The sequence below is a fragment of the Paralichthys olivaceus genome, chromosome 10, assembly GCF_024713975.1.
Source record: "Paralichthys olivaceus isolate ysfri-2021 chromosome 10, ASM2471397v2, whole genome shotgun sequence".
Taxonomy (NCBI): Eukaryota; Metazoa; Chordata; class Actinopteri; order Pleuronectiformes; family Paralichthyidae; genus Paralichthys; species Paralichthys olivaceus.
This window is the reverse complement of record NC_091102.1, coordinates 1,192,261-1,215,154: the sequence shown is the minus strand read 5'-3', so window position 1 is coordinate 1,215,154 and position 22,894 is coordinate 1,192,261. Positions and strand designations below refer to the sequence as shown.

The 22,894-nt window shown below is 46.0% G+C and overlaps 2 protein-coding genes across 28 annotated transcripts in view; one reads left to right on the top strand and one right to left on the bottom strand.

Annotated features, from left to right (window-relative positions):
* The window catches only part of caska (calcium/calmodulin-dependent serine protein kinase a), a 64,232-nt gene that overhangs the window by 21,801 nt on the left and 19,537 nt on the right, over nt 1–22,894 (top strand). For 16 of the 27 annotated variants that reach the window (XM_069532774.1, XM_069532770.1, XM_069532769.1 and 13 more), the window contains exons 2-12: nt 5,798–5,910; nt 10,693–10,798; nt 12,803–12,880; nt 12,975–13,047; nt 19,819–19,921; nt 20,574–20,749; nt 21,243–21,365; nt 21,572–21,655; nt 21,771–21,870; nt 22,050–22,067; nt 22,288–22,409. In XM_069532774.1, coding sequence (XP_069388875.1) covers nt 5,798–5,910; nt 10,693–10,798; nt 12,803–12,880; nt 12,975–13,047; nt 19,819–19,921; nt 20,574–20,749; nt 21,243–21,365; nt 21,572–21,655; nt 21,771–21,870; nt 22,050–22,067; nt 22,288–22,409 — 1,096 coding nt within the window. The remainder of the gene's footprint in view (nt 1–5,797; nt 5,911–10,692; nt 10,799–12,802; nt 12,881–12,974; nt 13,048–19,818; nt 19,922–20,573; nt 20,750–21,242; nt 21,366–21,571; nt 21,656–21,770; nt 21,871–22,049; nt 22,068–22,287; nt 22,410–22,894) is intronic. The other 11 variants (XM_069532775.1, XM_069532771.1, XM_069532764.1 and 8 more) reach the window with 1 other exon arrangement.
* On the bottom strand, nt 16,439–19,232 carry gpr34b (G protein-coupled receptor 34b). The gene is made up of 3 exons (XM_020110301.2): nt 18,760–19,232; nt 17,707–18,282; nt 16,439–17,615 (listed from the first exon to the last, which is right to left on the bottom strand). Exons 1-3 carry the CDS (start codon nt 18,765–18,767, stop codon nt 17,054–17,056), a joined length of 1,146 nt encoding a protein of 381 aa, XP_019965860.2. The 5' UTR covers nt 18,768–19,232; the 3' UTR covers nt 16,439–17,053.

Genomic DNA, 22,894 nt, shown 5'->3' with positions numbered 1-22,894 from the left:
CTGATGAAAACCTTTAATTGCGTCTCTTCCACACACATTCACACTTTCCTCTAAACCACAGTTGTATTTCATTGTTTCACTCCCTCGCTCTCTTTCTCTCTGTTGTTGTGTTTGTCGGTTTCTCATTGTCTTCTCTTGTGTCGGCACAGCGAAGCCCCCGGGGCAGACGCTGGGAAATGTCAGACGTTTAATTGAATTTATGGCACTGGCAGCATAGACGACAACAACACACACAAACACATCACTAAACGACTGCAGTTGTGCAGATAGCTGCTCTCACATTTTCACACAAGGAGACACGCCGATGATCTTTAACAGTGTTGTGTTATTACAGTGTGTGGAGAAGCCGGATAATCTAATACCACGAGTGTTGATGCTGTCGGAACAACAAAGGCTGTTCGCTGTTGGTCGGAGGTTCAACCACTCTCAGCTCCATTAATCTGGTTCTCTTGCTAACATGCAAAGTTGTAACACACACACACACAAATATACGAATATATAAATATATAGGTCAGTGGTGTTTGTTCTGTTTAGACTCCAGCATCACACACTGTGTTCAAACAAGGCAGTGAAAGTACTAACTGAATCATTATTATTCTCGATGCTCAGTTGACCTGAGTTAAACACAACTTCCCTCAGGACATGTTCTCCTCCTCTGTGTGTGTTTGTGTTATCGCTCTTTCTCTCTTCATCTTTGTTGTGGTATCTTGTTCACTCGGGGGCAGGTAGAGCTGTGTGCGCTCGTGTGTTTTCTCCGGCTCTGCTTTGTTCCCCACATAAGTTGCAGACTCATGAGTTTTTTCCGCTGCACCATCGCAGCCTGTGTTCTCGGTGTTTATGTCCCCGATGCATCCAGCGCCGTTGTTGTCGGACGTTTTTGTCACTTATTTCCTCTGAGAGAGTCGGAGAAGGTTCTGCAGCAGCTGAATCAATGTGTGTGTTTCTACATGAGTGAGACAGAGACAGAGCCGACGCAGCTCAGCCAGACAGACGAGTGGAGGACCTGTCAATTCACAGCTGATTAACAATTCCCTCTGCGTCCGAGCTGACCATTTTTCCTGGGCTTCAAGACGGTCAGTCAATCAGGCGACGTGCACCCTCATACGTTTTGATTTTAAAGGAGACGTAGTCTGCTGATATATTTTTTAATTATTGTTAATAGACTGTAAAATGTCTTCATCCTCTATTGTTCAGAAAACTCAAAATCACTGTCAGACTGTCCATCGCTGCAGCTCCTCTTTTCAGCCTCTGTCTCAAACAGATTGGTTCCTGTCTGCTCTTGTGTTGGTTACTGAAATCCACAGGTTCCAGCACGGCCAGTACCGACCGGACCAAATCAAACCTCTCGTGTCAGAGCGCTACAAGCAAATAAAACATCACCACACGTGTCAGTGAGAGATAATCGTGTGCATTCCTGCAACCAACGCTGCAAACCAGTGAACGTTCAGCCGGGCGCATCATGGACTCTTTGTTTCAGAGACGCCACTGCAGCATCAGCTGAAACACTAAAGCTGTGGTCTGCTCCAACGTCCTGCTTCCTGTTGTCCTCTTTTTCTGATGATGACGACATGCGTGTGCACGGAGCGGTCCTCACAACAGAACAGTGTGAATGATGCCTCGGACTTGTGCGTCTCGTAAAAGCCGGTGACATTTTACGGGAATGAAACGCAGGCTTGATTGATGTATCATGAAGTTGGGAAGGAGTGCGGCCTGCAAATCACCTTTTACTGCGGCGTCACAAACACCAAGATGCAGATAGATGGCGTGCAGCGTCGGGCACCCTATCTTTTTGATGTTGCCGTAAATTTCCCCCGGTTACCGTGACGCCTGGAGCGCAGCGAATGTCTATCTCTCTCCTCCGAGCCGTTTCCCCCACATCCTCTCTCAGGGTCATTTATAGTATCAACAGATTAAGGTTACGGCTGCACCTCCTACCTGTGAGGTCTGCCGGACGGCAGGAGGTGTGTGTGGTCATTAAGTGCTTATTGCTGTGACCTGTGCGTCAGAAGGTCAAACATATTTACTTCTTACACGGAAACTATTATCCTCACCTGCCCTCCACCCCCCCGACACCCTGCAGCTACTTAGCACAGGTCCTGTTCTCACCTTCCTCTGATCACAGAGCAGCGCACCAACATCGAGTCCAGAGGAGGAGGAGGTCTGGGTCGGGATCATTTTTTATTGAGTTTGGTCTTTTTCTGCTCCTGAAGGTGCTGATGCTGGTTGTAATGCCATAATGATGTTACCATGGCAACCACATTCATTGCCTCCATTCAAACAGAAAGACGACCCCACCCCCCCCCCCCAACTGACCACACGCCCGTGTCAGACGCCGTCTACGACAACCTCAGACTCACTTTAATACACGTCACCGCTACTCAGACTTTTTCTTACTGTGAATGAATCAGTGACTGCCTGAGTGACCACGTCACAGTGGTTTGTTATGCTCGTCCCATTTCAACCCACAGACTCGTCCAGTGTTTTTAAAGCTGAAATATAAAATGCACATTATAAAAAAACTTCAATAATGTCACGTACACACTGAACCCGCTGTGATTTCTGTTTTTTAAAGGAGATGCCGAGAGCCCGATGCTCACATGTACACTCTCCTCCGTGCATAATGACAGGTATTAAATATTTAACACAGTAATCCACACTATAACTGCAGCGAATGTGTAGCACAGTTAATTGTGTCATCTCAAGCATTCGCACGTCTCGTCACCACAATGTTACGAGGAAATTTCCAGACGAGAGACTCAGACGGAGATCAGCACTTTTTATGTCACAGATTCACAGGAAATAAATTAACGGAGCTGAGCAGCATGTTGTGACCTTGAAAAACCTATTTCATGTAATTACTCCTCAATAATAAGATAATAAATCATGAGAAAGAAAAATTGGGTTTAAATTAACATCTTGATTTTATGAGCTCAACACATTTTTGAGTAACCTTGGAAAACCCTGCTCCTATAATTCACTGAAGTTGTTTCTCATGCAGGTAATTAACCCGTGTTGAAGTTAAAGAGAAAAAACACGTTACATAAAGGCTGGAGTGAATTCACGCATTTGAAATCAACCGAATCCAAAAGTGTCCTTCATACTCCGGCACGCGTGTGATGTGCGTCCTCAGGCGAGTTGGTATGGTCGGGGATGAAAACTGAGACGGAGCCAAAACCGAGGAGAGATCCATCCCATTTGAAAACGCTTTTTTAAAACCCAAACTTTGCAGTATGCATGCAGCCTCCATGTTCCTCTTCTTCCCTCTGCACCCCCCCGCCCCTCACCCTCTTCCTGTTATTTCAGTGAGGGCAGCTGAAGTGTAGGAATCATCAGCCCGTGTGCAGCTGACTTCTATTCAGAGCCATAATGGCTGACGCTGCGTGCAGCTGAGTCCCATTCAGAACCAGAATGTGCGGTTGATTTCTTCCAAGACGCCCAGTTCCGCCACTCGAGCCGTCTGCAGTTCAAAGCAGTCCCCCCCACACACACACACTCTCCCTCCCCCCCCCCCTCCCCCCTCTCCTCCTCCCCTCTGCTGCCAGATTTCTGAAGTTAATCTTTCCTACTCGCCTGATGTGTGCAGGAGATTGTGCCTCTTAAACCTTTTTCTTAAGGCTGCTGTGAATAAGCCTCTCATCCGCTCCAGAGTAGCTCTTTGCTCAACGTGAACGCACATGCACACGCACTCACACGCACATGCACACGGACTCACACACGGTGCATGAGAGTGGGTGAAACTAACTGGATCACGTGTTCGCATATTTGGGCTGTATCAGGATATAAACAGCTGAGGAAGGTGGTGTCCTCACAGAGCTCCAGACAAAAACACAGTCAATATGAATAAAACCTGGATAATTACGTCCACGGCACTAAAAGAAGTACATTTAACAAACCATGAACACTTGAACATACATCAGTGTGATAAGAATCCATGTCCCATCCCAACATGGAGCAGCCAGCCACCGTTTTTTGCTTCACAGCTGACATGTCGTCCATCTTTTTCTACAGTTTATCGTCGACTTATTGATTCATTGACTGATCGACAGTGACTCTCAGCAGATTCTCTTGCTTTTGTTGTCTGATTCATATTTCAGTGTTTCTCAGAAGAAGGAAGAATCTCTCAGCTCTGGACGATCTGCTCCTCCTGCTCTCGTCAACCTTCGTCACATTTCGTATTCCGCTCACGGTGTTCTCTCCACGTTGCTGCTCATCTCGTCTGAACTCTCCTCCGTCCTCCCTCTGTTTGTCCCGGCTCCTGTCGGGCCTCTTGTACGTCGTGGTACAGAGCGCAGCCTCGAGCCAGGCCTGACATTTGCTGCGCTGCGAAGGGGGGACCGAGGTGAAGTGACTGGACTGTAGCGTGGAGGGAGATAACGCAGCGGAGGAGCACTCGGCTGCATTACTAATGAGAGCTCTTTGACCCGCTGTACCTGCTCCAACAAAGTTTAGGGTGAAGAATGTTCCTGCTGGAGTTTTGTCTCAGAAAGACTTTTCACTGTGCTGACGTCCTGAACCAATTGGTTGATTGTGAGCTGGTGTTGTGTTTGAGTCTGAGCAGGAGTTTTCCCCACAGAGCTCAGATCTGCACAGCTCAAAGGATTCCAGGAGAAAAAGCCTTTTCATTTTGGTCTCTTTCATTTCTCTCCAGTTTCTGTGTGCAGGGTTAGAATGTGCAAAATCTACATCACAGTGTGTCGTTCAGTTTAACTCCACGACAAATAGTTTCTGTTGTAAGTGAGCGGACGTTTGTTACCGTGAAGATGAAGCTGTATTTGTACGTCACCTCAACAATCACTTATCAATCAGTTGATGGAGGAACTGTGTGTGTGTGTGTGTGTGTGTGTGTGTGTGTGTGTGTGTGCGTGTGTGTGCGTGCACGTGCACGTGCGTGTCTGTAGGTGTCTCCTGCATGTTTGGGCATGTTGCAGTTCTACCTCACCCTTCTGACACTAAGCAGCTTTAGCTTGATCACCATCTGTTCAACCAGTCTGTGTTTGTGCACAAAGACTCCTTACACACATGCACGCACACACACACACACACACACACACAGTGTTCAGCCCTCAGCCGGTTGGTGTTGCTCTGTCTGCTGCAGCCAGGAGTGGTGTTTGTGTTTAGCTGTGAAATCACCACTGAGGTTGTGCTGACTGTGATTTGCTGTGAGTCTGTAATTCTCAGAATCCTGCTGGTTGTATGTTTTGTGATTTATTTATTTGTTATCGTTGGATTGCTGTGAGTCTCTGCAGCTGTTCTCAGAAGTACAGACATTTACTGGAAATGTTCTGGAGGGGCTGTTTGTGAGAACACACATGTTTGAGTCAGCAGGAAAATGTCAAACCCGTGACGGACACGAAACAGACAAAGGCGTCGACTTGTTAAGACGAGGAGATTCCAGATGTTTTGGTGATGAGGGCCGACGCCGGTGTGGACGAGCTGTAAACAACAACACTGATCTTTCCACACCACAATTCATACGTCATGTCCCGCCTCCTGTTGCTCTACAGGCTCCACCCCTCGCCTGAATGTCCCCCACACGTTCCTGTTGTCGTGAACGAGTCGACGATCTGCTGCAAAACAGCATTAAATGGTCTTTGAAATGTGTCCATCTTTAAAATCCACCAAACTCACTTTAACAGAAGAAGAATACAAAACAAACACATTGTGAAAATGATCAGAATAATAATATAAATACCAGCGTTGAGTCCGTTTCCTCTGCGTGGGTAATAATAAATCAGCTCTTGCATGGTTAACAGGAGCTTGAGAAGAATCCTGGTTGAAATGTGTGTGTTGTTTTCAGGGGGCCCTTCAGCGTGGTGCGGAGATGCATCAACAGGGAGACGGGGCAGCAGTTCGCTGTCAAGATCGTGGACGTGGCCGAGTTCACCTCAAGTCCCGGACTCAGCACAGAGGGTAAGAAATCACAGTGTTCCTCGCTCTGCAGTTTGAGCTGCTCATAAATATGAAGAAGATAATGGCCTTTCAACAGCCTGTTATTCCTCCTGCCCACAGTGAAACATGGTGCCGCTCAGATCTTTATCCTTATTCTTGTGTAAACATTCTTTTATTTTGTAGTTTTTAATTTAAGCCACACTGGGGAGTTTCCAGCTCATTCACAGTCGTCTGCTGAAACTCTTCTTACTGATTGGACAATTGTTCTTGAATTGATTTCTGATATTCAAGCTAATATTTTATTTTATTCCTCTGCGCTGGCGACACCCGGTGGCCGGAGGCCTCACATGTTCAGGTTCTCCTTCTGCACGTCCTGTTCTTGTGAGCACGATGCGTCGCGAACACTTTATTCATATTTGGCACAAACATTCATTTGGACATTAGGATCAGCTGCTTAGATTTGAGTGGTTAATCGTGAAAGGCCATGGTGACGGTGTTATATTCTCAAGTCTAGAAGGAATTTCTTCATATTTTGAACAGTTGGATGAGGGAATTTATTTCTCCTGGTGTCATCATACGTCTGCACTTTGCATTTAAGATTGTGGTTTATAATTTTCTTCTGAGACCCTTGTGGCTGCCACTCTGCAATTTTCTGGCGATGATGGTTGAGGATGAGTGAAAAATGGGAGAGTCCACAACTTTGTTTTGGTCGCATGGCGCTCGAAGGAACGTGGAAGTGTTCCAGACGTGACATGAGCAGTTTCTCTGCACTTTGTCCTCACACCTCGCACAATAAACCCTGAAGTAAAGTGCTGTGTGGTTTGGCAACATTTCTAACTCCGTCACCACTTTATTACAGCCGTTACCTCAGTGTTGTCTGTGTGATAACTACAGGACATCCATCTTCACCGTGTCTTCCTCCTGCTCCTCCTGCTCCCCCGCTCGCCGTTGTTCCGTGTCACATTGACTCTTTCTCTACAGTCGACAGAGGTTCACCAGCGAGCGCGGAGCTTTGATTAAATGTTCGGGGTATTTTGTCATTTCTCTGTTCTCATATGAAGCCGTGATGAAAATCGGACTTGACGGATCACAGAAAACTCTGAAAATGAAAGATTTCCATTGTAGCTTGACCGACTCTGTGCCGGTGTCATTTCTCCTCATCGCCACCATTTATGTTCACACGTGTGTGTGTGTGTGTGTGTGCGTGTGTGTGTACATGTTTCCTGGTCAGCACACTCCCTGGTCCTTTATATCTAATCACAGTCCCTCCTCTGCAGCCCTCAGGAATCCATCAAAGCGTGCAGACGTCAGCTGGACGTTCTCATTGTTGATTTGTTTTTTTTCCACCCCCCCCCCCCCCCCCCCCCCCCCCCCCCCCTGTCTCTCTCTCTCTCTTTTAAATGTTTTTTGGTTGTTGTTCTGCGCAGAAAGCCGAGCGGTCTCACTTGAGCGGACAGCTGTAACACAGCAACACAGTAATCAAGCACACATGCAAACACCCTGAACGGAACAGGCCAAGGGAAGTGGGTCAAACGATTCGTGTCTCTGCAATGGACTGGGCAGGGGGGGCCTGACGCACACACACACACACACACACACACACACACACACACACACACACACGCACACACACACACACACACACACACACCAGCTTGTTTCTCTGCAGCCTGTCCAGAGGTCTGTCTGATGAATAGGTCAGACCTCCGAGGGGAAGAGAGAGAAAAAAACCAGAATGAGTAAAATTCATCATGTGCCATCGCCTCCTCACATTCCTCCACATCCTCTGTTCTCTCATTCCTTCACTCGCTCCTTCTCCTCTTCCTCTGTTTGCCTCCGCTCTTCATTTCCTCTCCGGACTCTCACCTCCTCCATCTTTCACCTGCAGAGCTGTTAAAGCTGCAGCTCTGTGTTTCTGTGGTGTTTCTCTTTGCATCAGACTGTTGTGACATGTCGTTCTAACTGTGAAACCAGTGTCAGGTCTGGAACACACACCTGCAGTTGTGTGCGGTGTAGCTGTGGTAGCATGGCCGCCTCCTCCTGTGAGCTTTGACTCCCAGCAGGAGGAGCATGGATCACTGTGGAGATCACATCTGCTCATCACCCTCCCCTCTCTCTTCTTTTTAACCACTCTTCTCTCTCTCTTTATCTAACTTTGGGGCGAGGGCTGCCGGCGCTCACTGGAGCTTCATCTGAAGAACACGTCAGAAGACTGAATGTTTTGTCTCACAGCCACGATGTCATGTGATTTAATGATTTGATGAGTTTACCTTCTGCTACCCGGTCGGTGGCTTCCTCCACAGTCTTTGGTCGCTGCCAGCCAGTGACCCACCGAGTGTTTGAAGGATGATCAGGCTGCGGCACACAAACAGTGTGAGGGCTGAAGCTGGTGAAGCAAACATAACGTGAACAGCTGGAGATGGAGATGACATGAGGCTTCACAGCCTTGTTCCACAGGATCCGTCGTTAAACACAACGTTTACTTGTCTATTTTCATTTTGTCCTCATGAGTCTGTGGAGCGTCCCATCATTAAAAGCCCCACTGCCCCTATTGGCCACCAGTGGTCCTACAGTTTGGTTTTGCATATTGAGCACTTCCTGCTGCTTGCACTTTGAACACATTAGTTGTACTCACACACTCACACACACGCACACTCACACAAGCAGTGGAAGTGTCCTCCCTGCAGTGGTTTTCAGCTCGGTCAAATTGTCGAGGTGATTTTCTTCCCATTTGATAAAGTATCTTTCGTAATCTCCACCAGCAATTACAGTGACGGACGTAAGCTACGAGAGCTCGCCAGATGACATTAAATGTGGCAGGCTGCAATGCCCTTAAGGTAGCCACTTATCCCAGCTTTAGCAGCATTAGCATCATGTTAGAGTTAGCCCACGCCTTGTGCTCGTCCTCGGAGGATTAGTGTAATGTTTAGTGCAGAGGCTCGCGGCGGCACAAGTGGCTCACGGCGTCAACTTGGAAGCTTAATTAAAATGTCACTGCATACATAGCAGCCCATTACACTGCCTTAGCATTATAGAGTGTGTGTGTGTGTGCGTGTGTGTGTGTGCGTGTGTGTGTGTTGGGGCCTCCAGCGGGATGTGGAATATTTAATGTCTCCTCACACTGTCCAGTGAGTTGTATGTATTGTGGCTCAGTCTGCAGCTGTTTCACCACGAGAGGCGGATATTAAAAGTTAATATAATAAACGTGCGCTGGTGATGGAATCTGAGAGAATGAGGCTGAGCTGCATCGTAAAGGTCGAGTGAGTGATGAGCTCGGCTTCAGCTGCTGTGAGGAGGCTGCTCTGTGGAATGAAAGGATGGAAGGATGGAGAGATTGAATACAAAGACAAAAGTGACATGTTTGGAAAATCAGTCTTTATCAAATCCATTCTTTAGGTTTGACTGTAAACTGATCAGTGTTCAGTGTTAAAGAGTCACTGGAACATACGTGAGTCACTGGAACAGCTTCTGTCTTTAGTTGAAAACAAACTGAATTTAATCTTTTGGTTGTGAAACAGTGAAAACAGGTTTGAGGAATCAAGACTATAACTGATGATCAGCTGCAGCTCTAAAGCTGAAACACACCCTGGTGTTCCTCATGCTCACGATATGTACCAGTACCCAACAGTACCTTCTCCCTTTGTGTATTTGTAAAACCCATGATGCTGTTTTACTCTTCATACTTTAATATTTCTTGTAAAAATGAAAGGATTCATTCAGCACACTCACTCAGTGTTAGTGTTCTGGTGGGTAACTGCTAATTAATCAATCACTTGAACATACACAGTCATTAAAGATATTTCAGCAAGTGTTGTCTTCTCTTGACTCTCTCTGTCTTCTTCTTCTCGCTCTTCTTCCTCTGCTTCTTTTGCTTCTTCCTCCTCCTCTTCTACTTATTCTGTCTCCTCCTCCTCTTCTTCTCCTTCTTATTCTTACTCTTCCACCTCCTCCTCCTCATCCTTCTTCTCCTCTTCTTCCCTTGATCCTTCCTTTAATGACTTTGTTGTCCCATGTGAAAATGTACCACGCCCTATTTAGTGACTGGGACACACCAGGTTGTTTCAGCTGTCGCAGCTTTGTTCTCCAGCTCTGACACCGACCTGTGGAGGAGGCTCTGAACATAAGAGATTATAAAACTGGAAAACCCCCTGACATCATCTTCATCCTCTGAAACTCCTCCGTGCTTCTTGTTTTCCTCACTCACTCCGATCACGAGTATCTGAAGCCTGCAGCCTCCTTATCTCTGCAACTCTGCATGTCAGACTCACAGTTTGACCTCTGGCTTCACCGCACCACTGAAAACTCCTCTGCAGTCTCGTTTGGTTCAAGTGCTGCTTGTTTGTATCCATCCCATGGTTTCAGATCCTCTTTCTGCTGCCTGACAATAAGCATCTACCACTTTAATTGGTTCCTAATGAAGGGGGGGGTTGGAGGGGGTTACTGAAGCTGAGAGGAACAATGCAGCTCTGTAGGAATCACTGGGGAGAGAAAACAGACGCAGCTTCTCACAGCAGGAAAACAACACAAAGCTCCTTCTCTCCTGAGACGAATCAGAAACTGTACATTTAATGTTGTAACAGGTGGAAAACACTGAGACGCGTATGAAAGAAAAACTGGACGTTGATGAAGTTTGATATTTTACAGTTTGACTAAATACAACTAGAGATGTTGAACTTGAATGAAGAAGATGAGAGTTTTCATATCTGCAAATTCAAACCGACTCATAGCTGCTGATTTTATCGACTCTGATTCTGAGTTCTTTATGATAAGATCATTTTGTGTGTGTGTGTGTGTGTGTTTCAGATCTGAAGAGGGAGGCGAGTATCTGCCACATGCTGAAACACCCCCACATCGTGGAGCTGCTGGAGACGTACAGCTCCGATGGGATGCTCTACATGGTGTTTGAGTTGTAAGGATCACACACACACACACACACACACACACACACACACACACACACACACACATCTGACCCCTCACACCAACACACACGTGGCGGGAAGAGAAAGTTCTGCTCCTGTAGGACACCAGGCTGGAAGACTGTGAGGAAGAGGTGGTTTGTGGGAAATGCGAGCTACAGAGAAATGGGCGACAGTGTTAGCAGGACAGAGAGGAAAGCGAGCCAGCGGCGGGTTTCTATAATCTGCTCTGATATGAGAAAGCTTGTTAGCTGAGGGTGGGGGTGGGGTAATAAAGGAGTGCAGTTCTGTATATATGAAGGGAAAGAGATGAGATTAAGATTTCACACTCGCTGCTACCTCCAGCTTTTCTCAGAGCCGCTCCATATCTCCATCTCTCCTCTTCTTCCAGAACTAATTCCTTTATCGTTTAATTCCGTTATCGCCGAACAGGCTGAGTGCTCGGGTTTCGCACGGCTCGGCAGAGCGCAGGAAACTTCCCAGGAAAAGCAGGAGAACACCATTTTAAAGGGATTTTCACAGGTTGCTTTGCAGCTCGTTCGTGCTCGAGCTGCTGTTTTCGTTTGGTGGAACTGCAGGTAGATCTGAGACGTTTCCTCTGAGACGTCACTGAGCAAACAGGGAAGATAAATGCTCCACATGTCTCCGTATCTCCCAGGAATCCCTGCTGGATAATCAAGCTGAAATGTGAGCCTGGTGAGGTGATAGGAGGAGGAGGAGGAGGAGGAGGAGGGGTAGATGTGCTGCAGCCACTTCCTACATAACAGGCCCGTTTAATTGGTGCAGAGGCTTAGTGACAATAAAGAGAAGGTTTCAGTAATTGGGGAAGAAGAATAGGGACCAGAGAGACACAATCGGCTGTGGCTAAATGCAGCAGCTCATTGATCGTGAAGGCGCACTTCTTTTCCTGTCGCCCTGAGAGACGCTGTCACCTTCGGCTGAAACCTGGTTTTAACTGGACCGGGGGAAGCTGTCTTCGTTAGATCCACATCTTCACTGTCAATGACTCCAGAGGGATTTTCTAAATGTGAAAACATCAGAGCGCACAGATTCAGCAGCTGCTGCAGATCCACCGTCAAAAACAGCAGACGTGTTTTGAAACTCTCCTCTTCGTCATCACCTGCTTTTATTTGGTGATTTACTTCTGACCTCAAGACCCACCCTCGATTAACTTGAAGATAAATCACTAATTTATCTGCGTGCTTTTTAACTGATGAATCCATCCATTCATTGAGTTTCTGCTCCCTGTGCAGGTCAAGGTTGTTTTTAATGGTTTATGAAATATATTAAGATAAATAATTATTATGCAGTGGCGGGAGACATTAATATGATAAATGTCCATAAATGAATGCAGTTGGTGAGAAGAATGAGTTTCCAGCTGTAAAAATCTGAAACAAGCAGCGACTGAATGTATAGAGATATTGATCAGGTATCTGATTAATAATTGACCTGTGATATAGAATCTGATATAATATTTGGTTTAAAGAAGCTTCTTCTTGTTCTGGTTTCAAATTTCTGGCTTGTTACTATTTTTATTTTCCTTTTGCAGCTTTAAAATGTACCTTCCACAAAACACCGCCCTCTGGTGGAGCTTCCACGGAAGTTAATTATGAGCCTCTCCATGTGTTTTATAAAACTCTCTCATTTTAAAACAACATTTTCTCAATCGACTGACACTAAAATCTCACATTTCTCTGCCTGAACTAAATGAAACCTCTCGTCCTCTGATTCCTTCCGTCTCTGTGGCGATGCAGCTGTTTTCTTCCTGCGCCCACAGAGACGAGACATAATTACAGCTTCTCTCCCTCTGACCCGAGTCTCCCACCTCACCTTCCTGACCGATCGCTGAGAAGACAAGTGTTGAAGTTTTAATAAGCGTGACCTTTCCCTCTTACCCAGATTCCTGCAGTGACCTTTCTGCCACACTGAACCCCTCTCTCTCTCTCCCTCCCTCCCTCTCTCTCTCTCTCTCTCTCTCTCTCTGTCGTTGTTAGTATGGACGGAGCAGACCTGTGTTTTGAGATCGTGAAGCGGGCGGATGCTGGTTTCGTGTACAGTGAAGCGGTGGCCAGGTGAGACTGTCTCACAACGTTTTATTTTGGAGTTCTGTGTTCTGGTGCCTTCGCTTAAAAAGTCAACACTTTCCTGTTTTGTCTTTTTTTTAAGTCACTACATGAGACAGATCCTCGAGGCGCTACGCTACTGCCACGACAACAACGTCATCCACCGAGACGTCAAGGTATCTCTCACATGCAGCTTTAATTGCACTGACGGCCTGTGAACCTGCACGGAGGTGATGGATGCTGGGTAATGCACTCAGCATCTGCAGCTCAGGTTTTAGTGGAGGAAGAGACGTGATTGTCAGCAGCACAGATTCTCAGTCAACCAGGTAGAAGTCAAGAGCAATCGAACCCGACCCGCTCCGGAGTAGGTTAGCCGTTCAGAATGTATTATGACCATGAGAACTTAAACCAAGCAAGAGGTTAAACCTGAAGTTACCCAGATAACTGTTCAAACTCATGTTCGCAGTAAAGGCCTCAGCTCGACAGTCACAGTTCAGTTTAAACCTGCAGACGCTAACTTCCTCACACACGCAGACTTTTAATGGACTCTGTGTCTCGGACCTGTGTCACGTTCCTTCACTCCCACGACTTCTCCAGACTCTTTGTACTCAGAGGCTGTTTTCTCTTTTTAGGGTTAACATAAGAAAAAGTTCATTATCAAATCTGGGAGTCAGTTTAACAACATTAGATTAATCCACAAGTGATTCATAATTAATCAGTGTCACAAATGTTCCTTCTGATGATGCCACACACACACATACACACACACACACACACACACACACATACACTGTGATTAGTGTGGTACAAATGCAGCTTTGACATTGGTGCAGGCGTTTGGTTCTATTATCACCATTTAACAGTGAGTCTGAGCTCCTGTCTCCAGCTTATCAGATGTCCTTTACAGGACACACACACACACAAACACACAAACACACACACACACACACACACACACACACACTGTCCTTGCTGCATATAGATCAGTGTGGGTGTGCCGCTTCTTCCCATGCATGAAAGTCACTGAATTCATTTACATCTTGATGTGTGTAAATCACCGTGATGTCTCGGTGTTTATCTTCACTTCAGACCACCACGAGTGTGTGTGTGAGTGTGTGAGTGAGTGTGTGTGTGTGTGTGTGTGTGTGTGTGTGTGTGTGTGTGTGTGTGTGTGTGTGTGTGTGTGTGTGTGTGTGTGAGCGAGCGAGTGAGTGAGTGTGTGTGTGAGTGTGTGTGTGAGTGTGTGTGAGTGTAGCTTTGTGGATCTGAGCTTTTGCCTGTGGCCGTCTGATCGCTACAGATGCAAATGCACAGTCACTCTGATGGGATCGGTTTGTGCAGCTTGGTTTTGATCGCATAAGTTTCGAGAGCGGCGTCTGAAGGTGAACTTTTCTCTTCTGAGACGCTTCTCTCGTCCAGTGTTTGTGCCGCAGCGTGGAGTTATGAAGTCGACGCTGTGTGGCGCGTCTGATCTGCGCGACACAGATCCCGACACCGTGCGGAGCAGCTCGAGAAATCCAGAAACACGGCAAAAGTTTTGATGCAAACACAAACAGGCAGAGTCACAACGATGCAGACACACACCTCACTACAGCCGTGTGTGTTTGTTGTGCGGGTGAGCTGAGGTGAAGGGATCTCCTGTCAGCCGCTCGCAGCAGAACAAACAGAGAGGTGCTTCCTCTGTGCATCTTGAAGTTTGGCTTCCTGGAATATAGCACGGGAGTCTCTGCAGGACGCCAGAGACTCTGCACCAGCCTCAGCATTCAAAATGTCTGCTCGTGGTGATGAAGACAACTTCTCACTCGTGGTTAAAGTCGTGTGCTGCAGTGGCACGGTTTTTTAAAAAAGCTCGACCACAACACGGGGAGAAAATCCCAGTTTTCTCTTTACAGGCGTCTCACATCGGGAGCTGTGAGCGATAACACAACAGAAGCACCAGAGCTGCTTGTGTCTTGTGTTTGAGTCTATTTCAGTCTGTGCTCATGAAGCATGTAGCTGCTGCCTGTGGCTCAGTGTGCATGTGGGTGCAGAGCGAGGTCGGGGGGATGTTTACTGAGGATTTGCACCTCTTTTTTTAGATGCTCAGTCAAACTGTGTTTGTCCTGATTCACTGGGGAGAAAAAAAAAAGCAGCTTCTCTGAAAATCACGTGTTTCGGTTTAATGCGTCACTTCTGTTGACGCTCGTCACAAACACAAGATTTATATTTTCATGACATTTGATGGATCCTAGCAGCTCGTTTACGAAGCACATTAATAATTATCACAGACTGAGAATGATCGTCAGTTATCTTCCCTTTAACTGACGTCTTCAGACAAACATTTCCAATTTGTGTTTTATGAAAGGAATATTCACCTCACTTTTATTCTGCATTATGATTCAGGCTCCCACGTGATCGTAGGACCCAGATGATGATGATGCTTGTGCACTGTTTGTGTTGTGTGTTGCACAATGAACTGCTGCTGTATCACTTTGGCCCTAGAACCATTTCCCCATCGGGACAGTCCAGTTGTTATCTCCGCTCATCACCCGAAGCTCGACACTGGTTACCGTCTCCCCTCGCTCCCCGTGTGTTTCGTCTCGCTACTTGTCTTCATATCTTTGTCGTGCTGTGTGTTCGTCCTCCAGCTCGTATCCGTAGACGTCTGAATTGCCCCGCTGCCCACACGGGGCCCTCGGGGGACTCACATCTGCAGGGGCCACACTTCACAGAACATTATCTTCTTCAGAAAACTGTCCTGATGCACATCTATAGTTCCTTCTGCACAAACACCACTGCACATCAATAATTCACACTCAATCACTGAACGTGGTTTGTGACACACAGATATCAAATATTTATCGGCTGCTGCACGTGAGGAGCTCAAACATTTTCATGTAAACTCAAGCAATGACAGACTTTATTAGGATGTTGGTTCTCGCTGGAGACGTCAGCTGAAGTCGATGATGAGCAGCAGACAAACTGAAGGAACCACCTGGAACAAGCAGGTTAAAACTCAACAGAACGAATTTAACTTAGAGTCCAGCTGCTGTCCAGACAGTAGTGTGTGTGTGTGTGTGTGTGTTTGTGTGTCTGTGTGTGTGTGTCACTCAACAGAGTAACTTTATGTTTTTCTTTATTTGAATTTTTAGAATTATCATCTGTCTCTTTCCACTGATATATTTCCTGCCTTGGGGTGGCGCTGTAGCTCTTTAAATTCAGTTTTGTGGCTCGCTCACTGTCTGAGGATTCACACGGAGCTCCAATGGGGGTTTCTTTGTACTTCACCACAGATTCAATGTAAATTTAATTATTAATCACGACAATAGATAGAAATGTTTGACTCATTTATCAAGAAGCTTCTCTAATGTTTCTCCTGTTGCTTGATATAATATAATATAATATAATATAATGTAATAACAGGCTGTTTGAAGCTCTAGGGAAGTGAAAGCTACGTGTTTTGTTGTGTGGATGGAAACACGGTCCTGTTGCACGGATCACTGTGAAATTAGGATTAGACGTTCGTGAACCCTAATGACCTTGTGATCTCCTGCATAAGTGAAATATCTCAAGAATGGAACAAATGAGGGTTTTTCCAAATGTCTCGATGTTTATTTAGAAGATTGCAGCACAAACATTTGCTCCAGAGACGCTGACGATCTTTGTCCCATCATCAGCCCCTGCTGCATGCTCTATGCTGAATGCTGCAGAAAACGCTGCAGTGACACGGTGAACATGTTAAACATTCAATTTTATTCCCGCAAAATATTTCCACCCAGACTCACCACCCAGAGCATTTTATTATTCACAAAGCTTGGATTCAATCACTATATCATATTATTCAGTTGCATCTGTTGACATCTTTTATCTATAACTGTCAATTTCTACCTGTAAAATGTCCTTTTGGTTCAAAAGTCAAACAAACCTACTTTAAATAAATGATTCAAGAAAATTCAAATTAGCCAGATCACTCAAATATATTACAACTTATGATACAACAATACATATTATTATATCATATCACGCCCTGTCTCAGCTGATCTATAATAACCACCTGAACGCACACAGGTTTTATTCACCTACTCTGATTCCAGCAGGTAAACAAATGAACTGGTAACGTGACACAGTCAACGTAGAAAGTTTTAGCAAAGTGACACATTCACTGTACAAGCGCTGCTGTTAAACATCAGTCACGTTTACGTCTCACTGATTCAGAGCGGCTTCACAGGTGTCACTGCTGTTTGCCTGCCCTCTGTACGTTCTCCCAATTCTACCTTCAAACTCGACGCTGGAGCTGCTTCCACTGACTCTGACGTCTTGCCCACAGCACATGTTGCTCACCAAGCGCAGCACCTCCTTCCTCACTGAAGACGACAACAGGAAATACATGACGGGATCCAAGCAGCTGTTGAGGGCAGAGAGTAACAAAGCCACCTCATTGGCTTGGTCAGCCACACGCCTCCAATACCGGGACGTGTCTGTGATCTGAGTTTTTATATAGAACGGTCGGATCATGTGATACGGGACAAAACACACTGTGAAGAGGAAGAGGATGAAGAAGGACTTTTTGGCAGTTCTGGTGTAGCGGGCAGCGTTGGGCAGGTCTGGTTTCTCTTGTGATGTCCTCAGAAGCTTGAGGGCGATCTTTCCGTAAGACACAACCAAAGAGATGAAAACGAGCCAGAAGATCACCAGGATACAGATGTTGATGTAGGCCTTCCACTTTGCATCCTGGAGCGGCTTGTAGTGGAAACATCTGGAAAAACTAAACATTCAAGCTGCTTAGATCACACACGTACACACAAATATAAAGACTCAATAAATGAGGAAGAAAGTTTGATCATAATGTCACCAACTTGCATGGCTGAGGGTCACTCTTTGATATCAGAAACACCAAAGCCAAAGTGAGGGACGCGATCCAGATGACTGCACAGAGGACGCTGCTCCACTTCCTGGAATGCAGTCTGTGCCGCATCCCAGCAACACGGTTGATCTTCAGGTAGCGGTCCACGCTGATCAGCCCCAGCAGCGTGACACTGATATACATATTCATGTAGAAGAGGTGGCCCACAACTTTACAGAAGGTAGGACCCAGGTGCCAGTTGTTGCCCAGGCTGTGATAAAGAACCCGGAATGGTAAACATGCCACCAGCAGCAAGTCTGCAAACGCTGCATTTATTAGGAACACCCTCACAGAGTTCTTCTTAGAGTGGACACAAAAGAAAACCCACAGAGCCACCAAGTTCCCAACTAGACCCAGGATGAAGATTATAGAGTAGATCACCGCCAACGGGATCTGCAGAGCATCATGATCTATCCACTTGGACTCGGGGCAGGCGGTGGAGTTCATCTGGCTGATTTTTGTGGTGCAGCAGAGAGTGGAAGTGTTTGGAGGTGAGACGGTGTTTGTGGTGGAGAAGGTTTTCATCGCTCTGCAGACCGGAGGAGAAAGAACAGGTGAATCATCAGAGTAGCTCAGTGCTGCACGTTGGGAGTGTTTGCTTCACATGGGAGAGCGTTGGACTCATGTTTGTGTAATGGCCGAGGTCCAAACATATGGATTAGTTAATAAGCGTTAATCCCTCCCTCATCACTTTAACACTATTTCTCCGCAGTGCCAACAGGAAGTGGAAAGTTTAGCTCTGATAACGCTTTGTATGATAAAGATAGAACATATAGTAACTTCCTGTCATATCATTTGTGTGTGAAGGAGATGAGTCTGCAGACGCACAGTTTGTTTTTCAGTAGATTTTGTCTTGTAAAGACTCAAACCATCTGAGGTTCATATCAAAAGATTAGAAACTGAAATAGTCATGAAGGAGAAGCTTTGCTCCCAGCATGCAGTCCTCATCTTGTCCCCAGTCCTCAAACTAAAAGATGAGATTTTTAAAGAAGAACTCAGAACTCACCTCGTCATTGAAGTCCACAGAAACTTTCACTCGTTTCTTTGTGCACACAGCTCACGCTCACACACACACGATGAGCTGAACACGAGCTCAGCTGTGGTTTTTGTAATCCTCCACTCGGGTAAATTCTTTTCGAGTCTAATCTGTATGAACGGCTCTTCAAAAAAGATCCTTTCCTTTTGTTATTGTCGGTTCATCTTGAAATAAGGAAGTGCCAGGAGCTTCTGTCTTCGTCCAGGATCTCTACAGTTGTGACAAGTCGACAGACAAATGCTGGAGTGCAGAATGTGGTGTTGTCGTACAGAGAAAAGTTGAAGCTGTGGTCAGCCCTCTCCTTCCTCTCAACCACGATGCAGAACTGAGATGGAGAGAAAAGCCTGGGCAGGGCTCAGCACAGACCTTCTGATTACACACATGAGGGCGAGCAGTGGGCTCACACAGCATGCTCCACTTACACAATGTGCTCTCCAGTTTGGGCTCTGATTATAATATGGAGGTATTTCCCCTGTGCAGTTAACTGTGGAAGAAAAAGGCTCCACAATATTTAAAGTCAAGTCAGGCCAGAGTCAAACACAGGAGACTCCAGCTGCTGTCCAACTACGTCTTCAGGTTCACGGGTCAAAGGGTTGGTCCCCCTTCTGTTTAATGTGGGAAGCATCAGTAGCTGTCAGTGTTGGTTGTGTCCTACACATTTAATATTGATGTTCACAGTTGTCGTCATGTCGTCCTCACACATTTGCTGTATTTATAAAACAGAGACGTCTTAGTTAGAAACCAAATATAAGACATTGGATCTAATGAATCATAACTGAGACAAACATTATTCCACTGAAGTTGCTGTCAGTCATGATACGTTTGGTATTTATGTGTGTTGCTCTTCTGTGATCCTCCCTCAGCATCAGTTAATCGTGTGTGGTCGTGGTGGGCGAGGGTTTGGGGGTTTGGGGGTTCGGGTGTGTCTCACACATGTGATTTTAGTTATTTATAAGAGGGTGTCGCTCTTCAATTAGCAGAAAGAAAAGCATGAGATCATGGTTCTCCCGTCTCTTCTGTTGTTCTCAGCCTCACTGCGTGCTGCTGGCGTCCAAAGAGAACTCGGCTCCTGTGAAGCTCGGTGGGTTCGGAGTCGCCATCCAGCTCGGAGAGTCGGGACTGGTGGCTGGAGGTACAGTGATTCGAATTCTCCTCGCTGATCATGCAATGAAATATTAATTACTGTGACACTGTTGCTCTCAAACATTAAAAGGTTTGTGGACATATTTGATCAGGAAAACATTCCAGACAGAGAAGTGAAATTATATTTTAGCCACGAGGACGATGACGTCATCCTGATTACAGACGTGAACAGAAGACAGATACCGAGTGAGGTGAATGTTTCTCATCACGAGAGAACTCATTATCTGTCTATGTGTAAACAAGACCAACCCTAATAATACAACTTTCCTTTGTGGATACATCGGTGTCTCCTGCATGAATACACACACTCAATGTCAAAGACTGTAAAACCAAAATCAGTCAGAAGACCAGTTCACGAAATTTAACTTGTAGTTTTTCACCTGGAAATGAAAAAGTTCTTCTGCTTTTATCAAAAAGTAGGAAACAAACAAACAGTAAATGCGATTTCCTCTTTTTAACCATAAAGTCCTTGGAGGAAACTAATCGTGCTCTTACTCTGCAGGGGACCACTAAGAATAGAGATCAGCGTATTGTCACTGGTTTCTATAGCAGATGTGAAACCTGACCACGCGTCCTCTTTTAGTGAAGTATCCTCACAGCAGATGAAGTGTGTGGCTTCATGTGTGCGTTTGTAACTTCAGGTCGAGTCGGCACTCCTCACTTCATGGCCCCGGAGGTGGTGAAGCGGGAGCCTTACGGTAAACCTGTGGACGTGTGGGGCTGTGGCGTCATCCTCTTCATCCTCCTGTCAGGGTGTCTTCCATTCTATGGCACCAAGGAGCGTCTGTTCGAAGCCATTTGTAAAGGCAAATACAAGGTGAGGCGTTCACGGAAGGTCCAGCAGCTAAAACCGAGTGTTTGAGACAGAGGCTGAAAAGAGGAGCTGCAGCGAGGGACATTCTGAGGACGGAGAACATGACGAGTCGTAACTCGTTCAAATAATCAACATGAGTAGAAACAGAATATTTCTCCTCTGACGTCCACACTCTCAGTGTTTTCAGCTCAGTTTGAATTGAACCAGATTTCCATTCATTTGAAGAACAGAGACACAGACTGAAGCGATGACGTCTGTCTCAGTCGTGGTAGATTTTCTGATTCACAGCTGTAAAACTCGTTTGGTCCTGAAGTCTACAGAGTCAGTGACTAACTCACCACCGGTGGACCGTCTCCTTATTGTTTGTATTACCCGCTGAGTGGAAGCCAGGTAGTTGACTTCCTGCGACGTGGAAAGTTGTCAGTGTGTTGGTGAGAAATAGAAACGTTTCGGTAACTTCCTGTAAACGCAGTGTGTTTTTATTTCGTGTGTTTAGATGAATCCTCGTCAGTGGATTCAAATCTCAGAGAGCGCCAAGGATCTGGTGAGACGCATGCTGATGCTGGACCCTGCAGAGAGGATCACCGTCTACGAGGCTCTTAACCACCCCTGGCTCAAGGTACTGCGGGGACTGTTTTTATCACACGCACCTGAATGCACCGTCGAGATTTGTTTGAAAAGTACAGATTACAGCTGAAGCAGACAGAACTGTATTTCCCACGGCTGCACTCCGCGTGACTCGTCAGCTTCCTCTTCATGTGTGAAGTTGGTGAAATGCTCCTTTAAACTTTCTCGTCTGAGCAGTTTATTTTCTGCGTTTCTCAGGAGAGGGACCGGTACGCCTACAAAATCCACCTGCCAGAGACCGTGGAGCAGCTGAGAAAGTTCAATGCCCGCAGAAAGCTAAAGGTTTATATGTGTATACACACACACACACACACACACACACACTGCTGATGTCACAACATCCCAGGCTGGTTGCCATGACGTTGTCTCTGTCTGATGATGAGATGTTGTGTTTCAGGGGGCGGTGCTGGCCGCAGTGTCCAGTCACAAGTTTAACTCCTTCTATGGGGACCCTCCAGAGGAACTCCATGATTTCTCCAGTGACCCCACCTCCTCAGGTGCACACACACACACACACACACACACACACACACACACACACACACACACTACTCCTTACACTATTCCAAAGTGTTTGTACCTTGAATGAAACGATGAACAGTCTCTAACACAGATATTCATTCGTCTGTCACATGGTGATTTGTGTCTGTTTCTGTTAATGCCTCTCACCTGTTAGGACTTCTCGCAGCAGAAAGTAGGTATCTGTGTGTGATGTGTGTGTAATTTAATTAATCATCTGTTCATTATCACATTTCCATAGCTGTGGTCTTGATGGTTTTTTTTAATCCAAGGAAGTGCAGAAACATGTTTTGGTTTTTAAATGAACTGTGAGGAAACTAGAGCTTCTCAGAGCAACATATATTAAAAATAAAAACTCTTGTGTGTGTGTGTGTGTGTGTGTGTGTGTGTTACAGGGGCTGTGTCTCAGGTGCTGGACAGTTTAGAGGAGATCCATGGTCTGACCGACTGCAGTGAAAAGGATCTGGATTTCCTTCACAGTGTTTTTCAGGACCAGCATCTTCACACTCTGCTCGATGTGAGTGACCCAAACACACATCGAGCATAAAAGACTGAGCAGGAAAAAAAACAGAACACTTAGAAAAAAGGAAGCGGTCCGAACTGCAGCCGTGCTGCTGCACACGGTGCAAAAAGGTCCAAGATGAAGTTTGGACAAAGACGCTGTAAAATGTCAAAATCTTTTAGAGCAGCGTGAAAAGTGAGGAGCGCTCACTCTGCAGCTTTTTCTGGAGCCTGTCAGGCTGACAAACACACACACACACACACACACACACACTCACACACTTTGTCACAACTCAGTTTTCATGGTTTCTCTGTGACATTCTGGGGCCATGTTGCTCACAAAAGTAGGAAATGAGTCACTCACTGTTTGAGGAAGTGGTATCGTCTTACTAAATACACATTACTAAATTATTATATATAATATATATTACTATTATTTTATATTACTATTATTTTTAGCATTCAACAGACTCTGCAGCTGATGTGTCAGCAAAACACAAA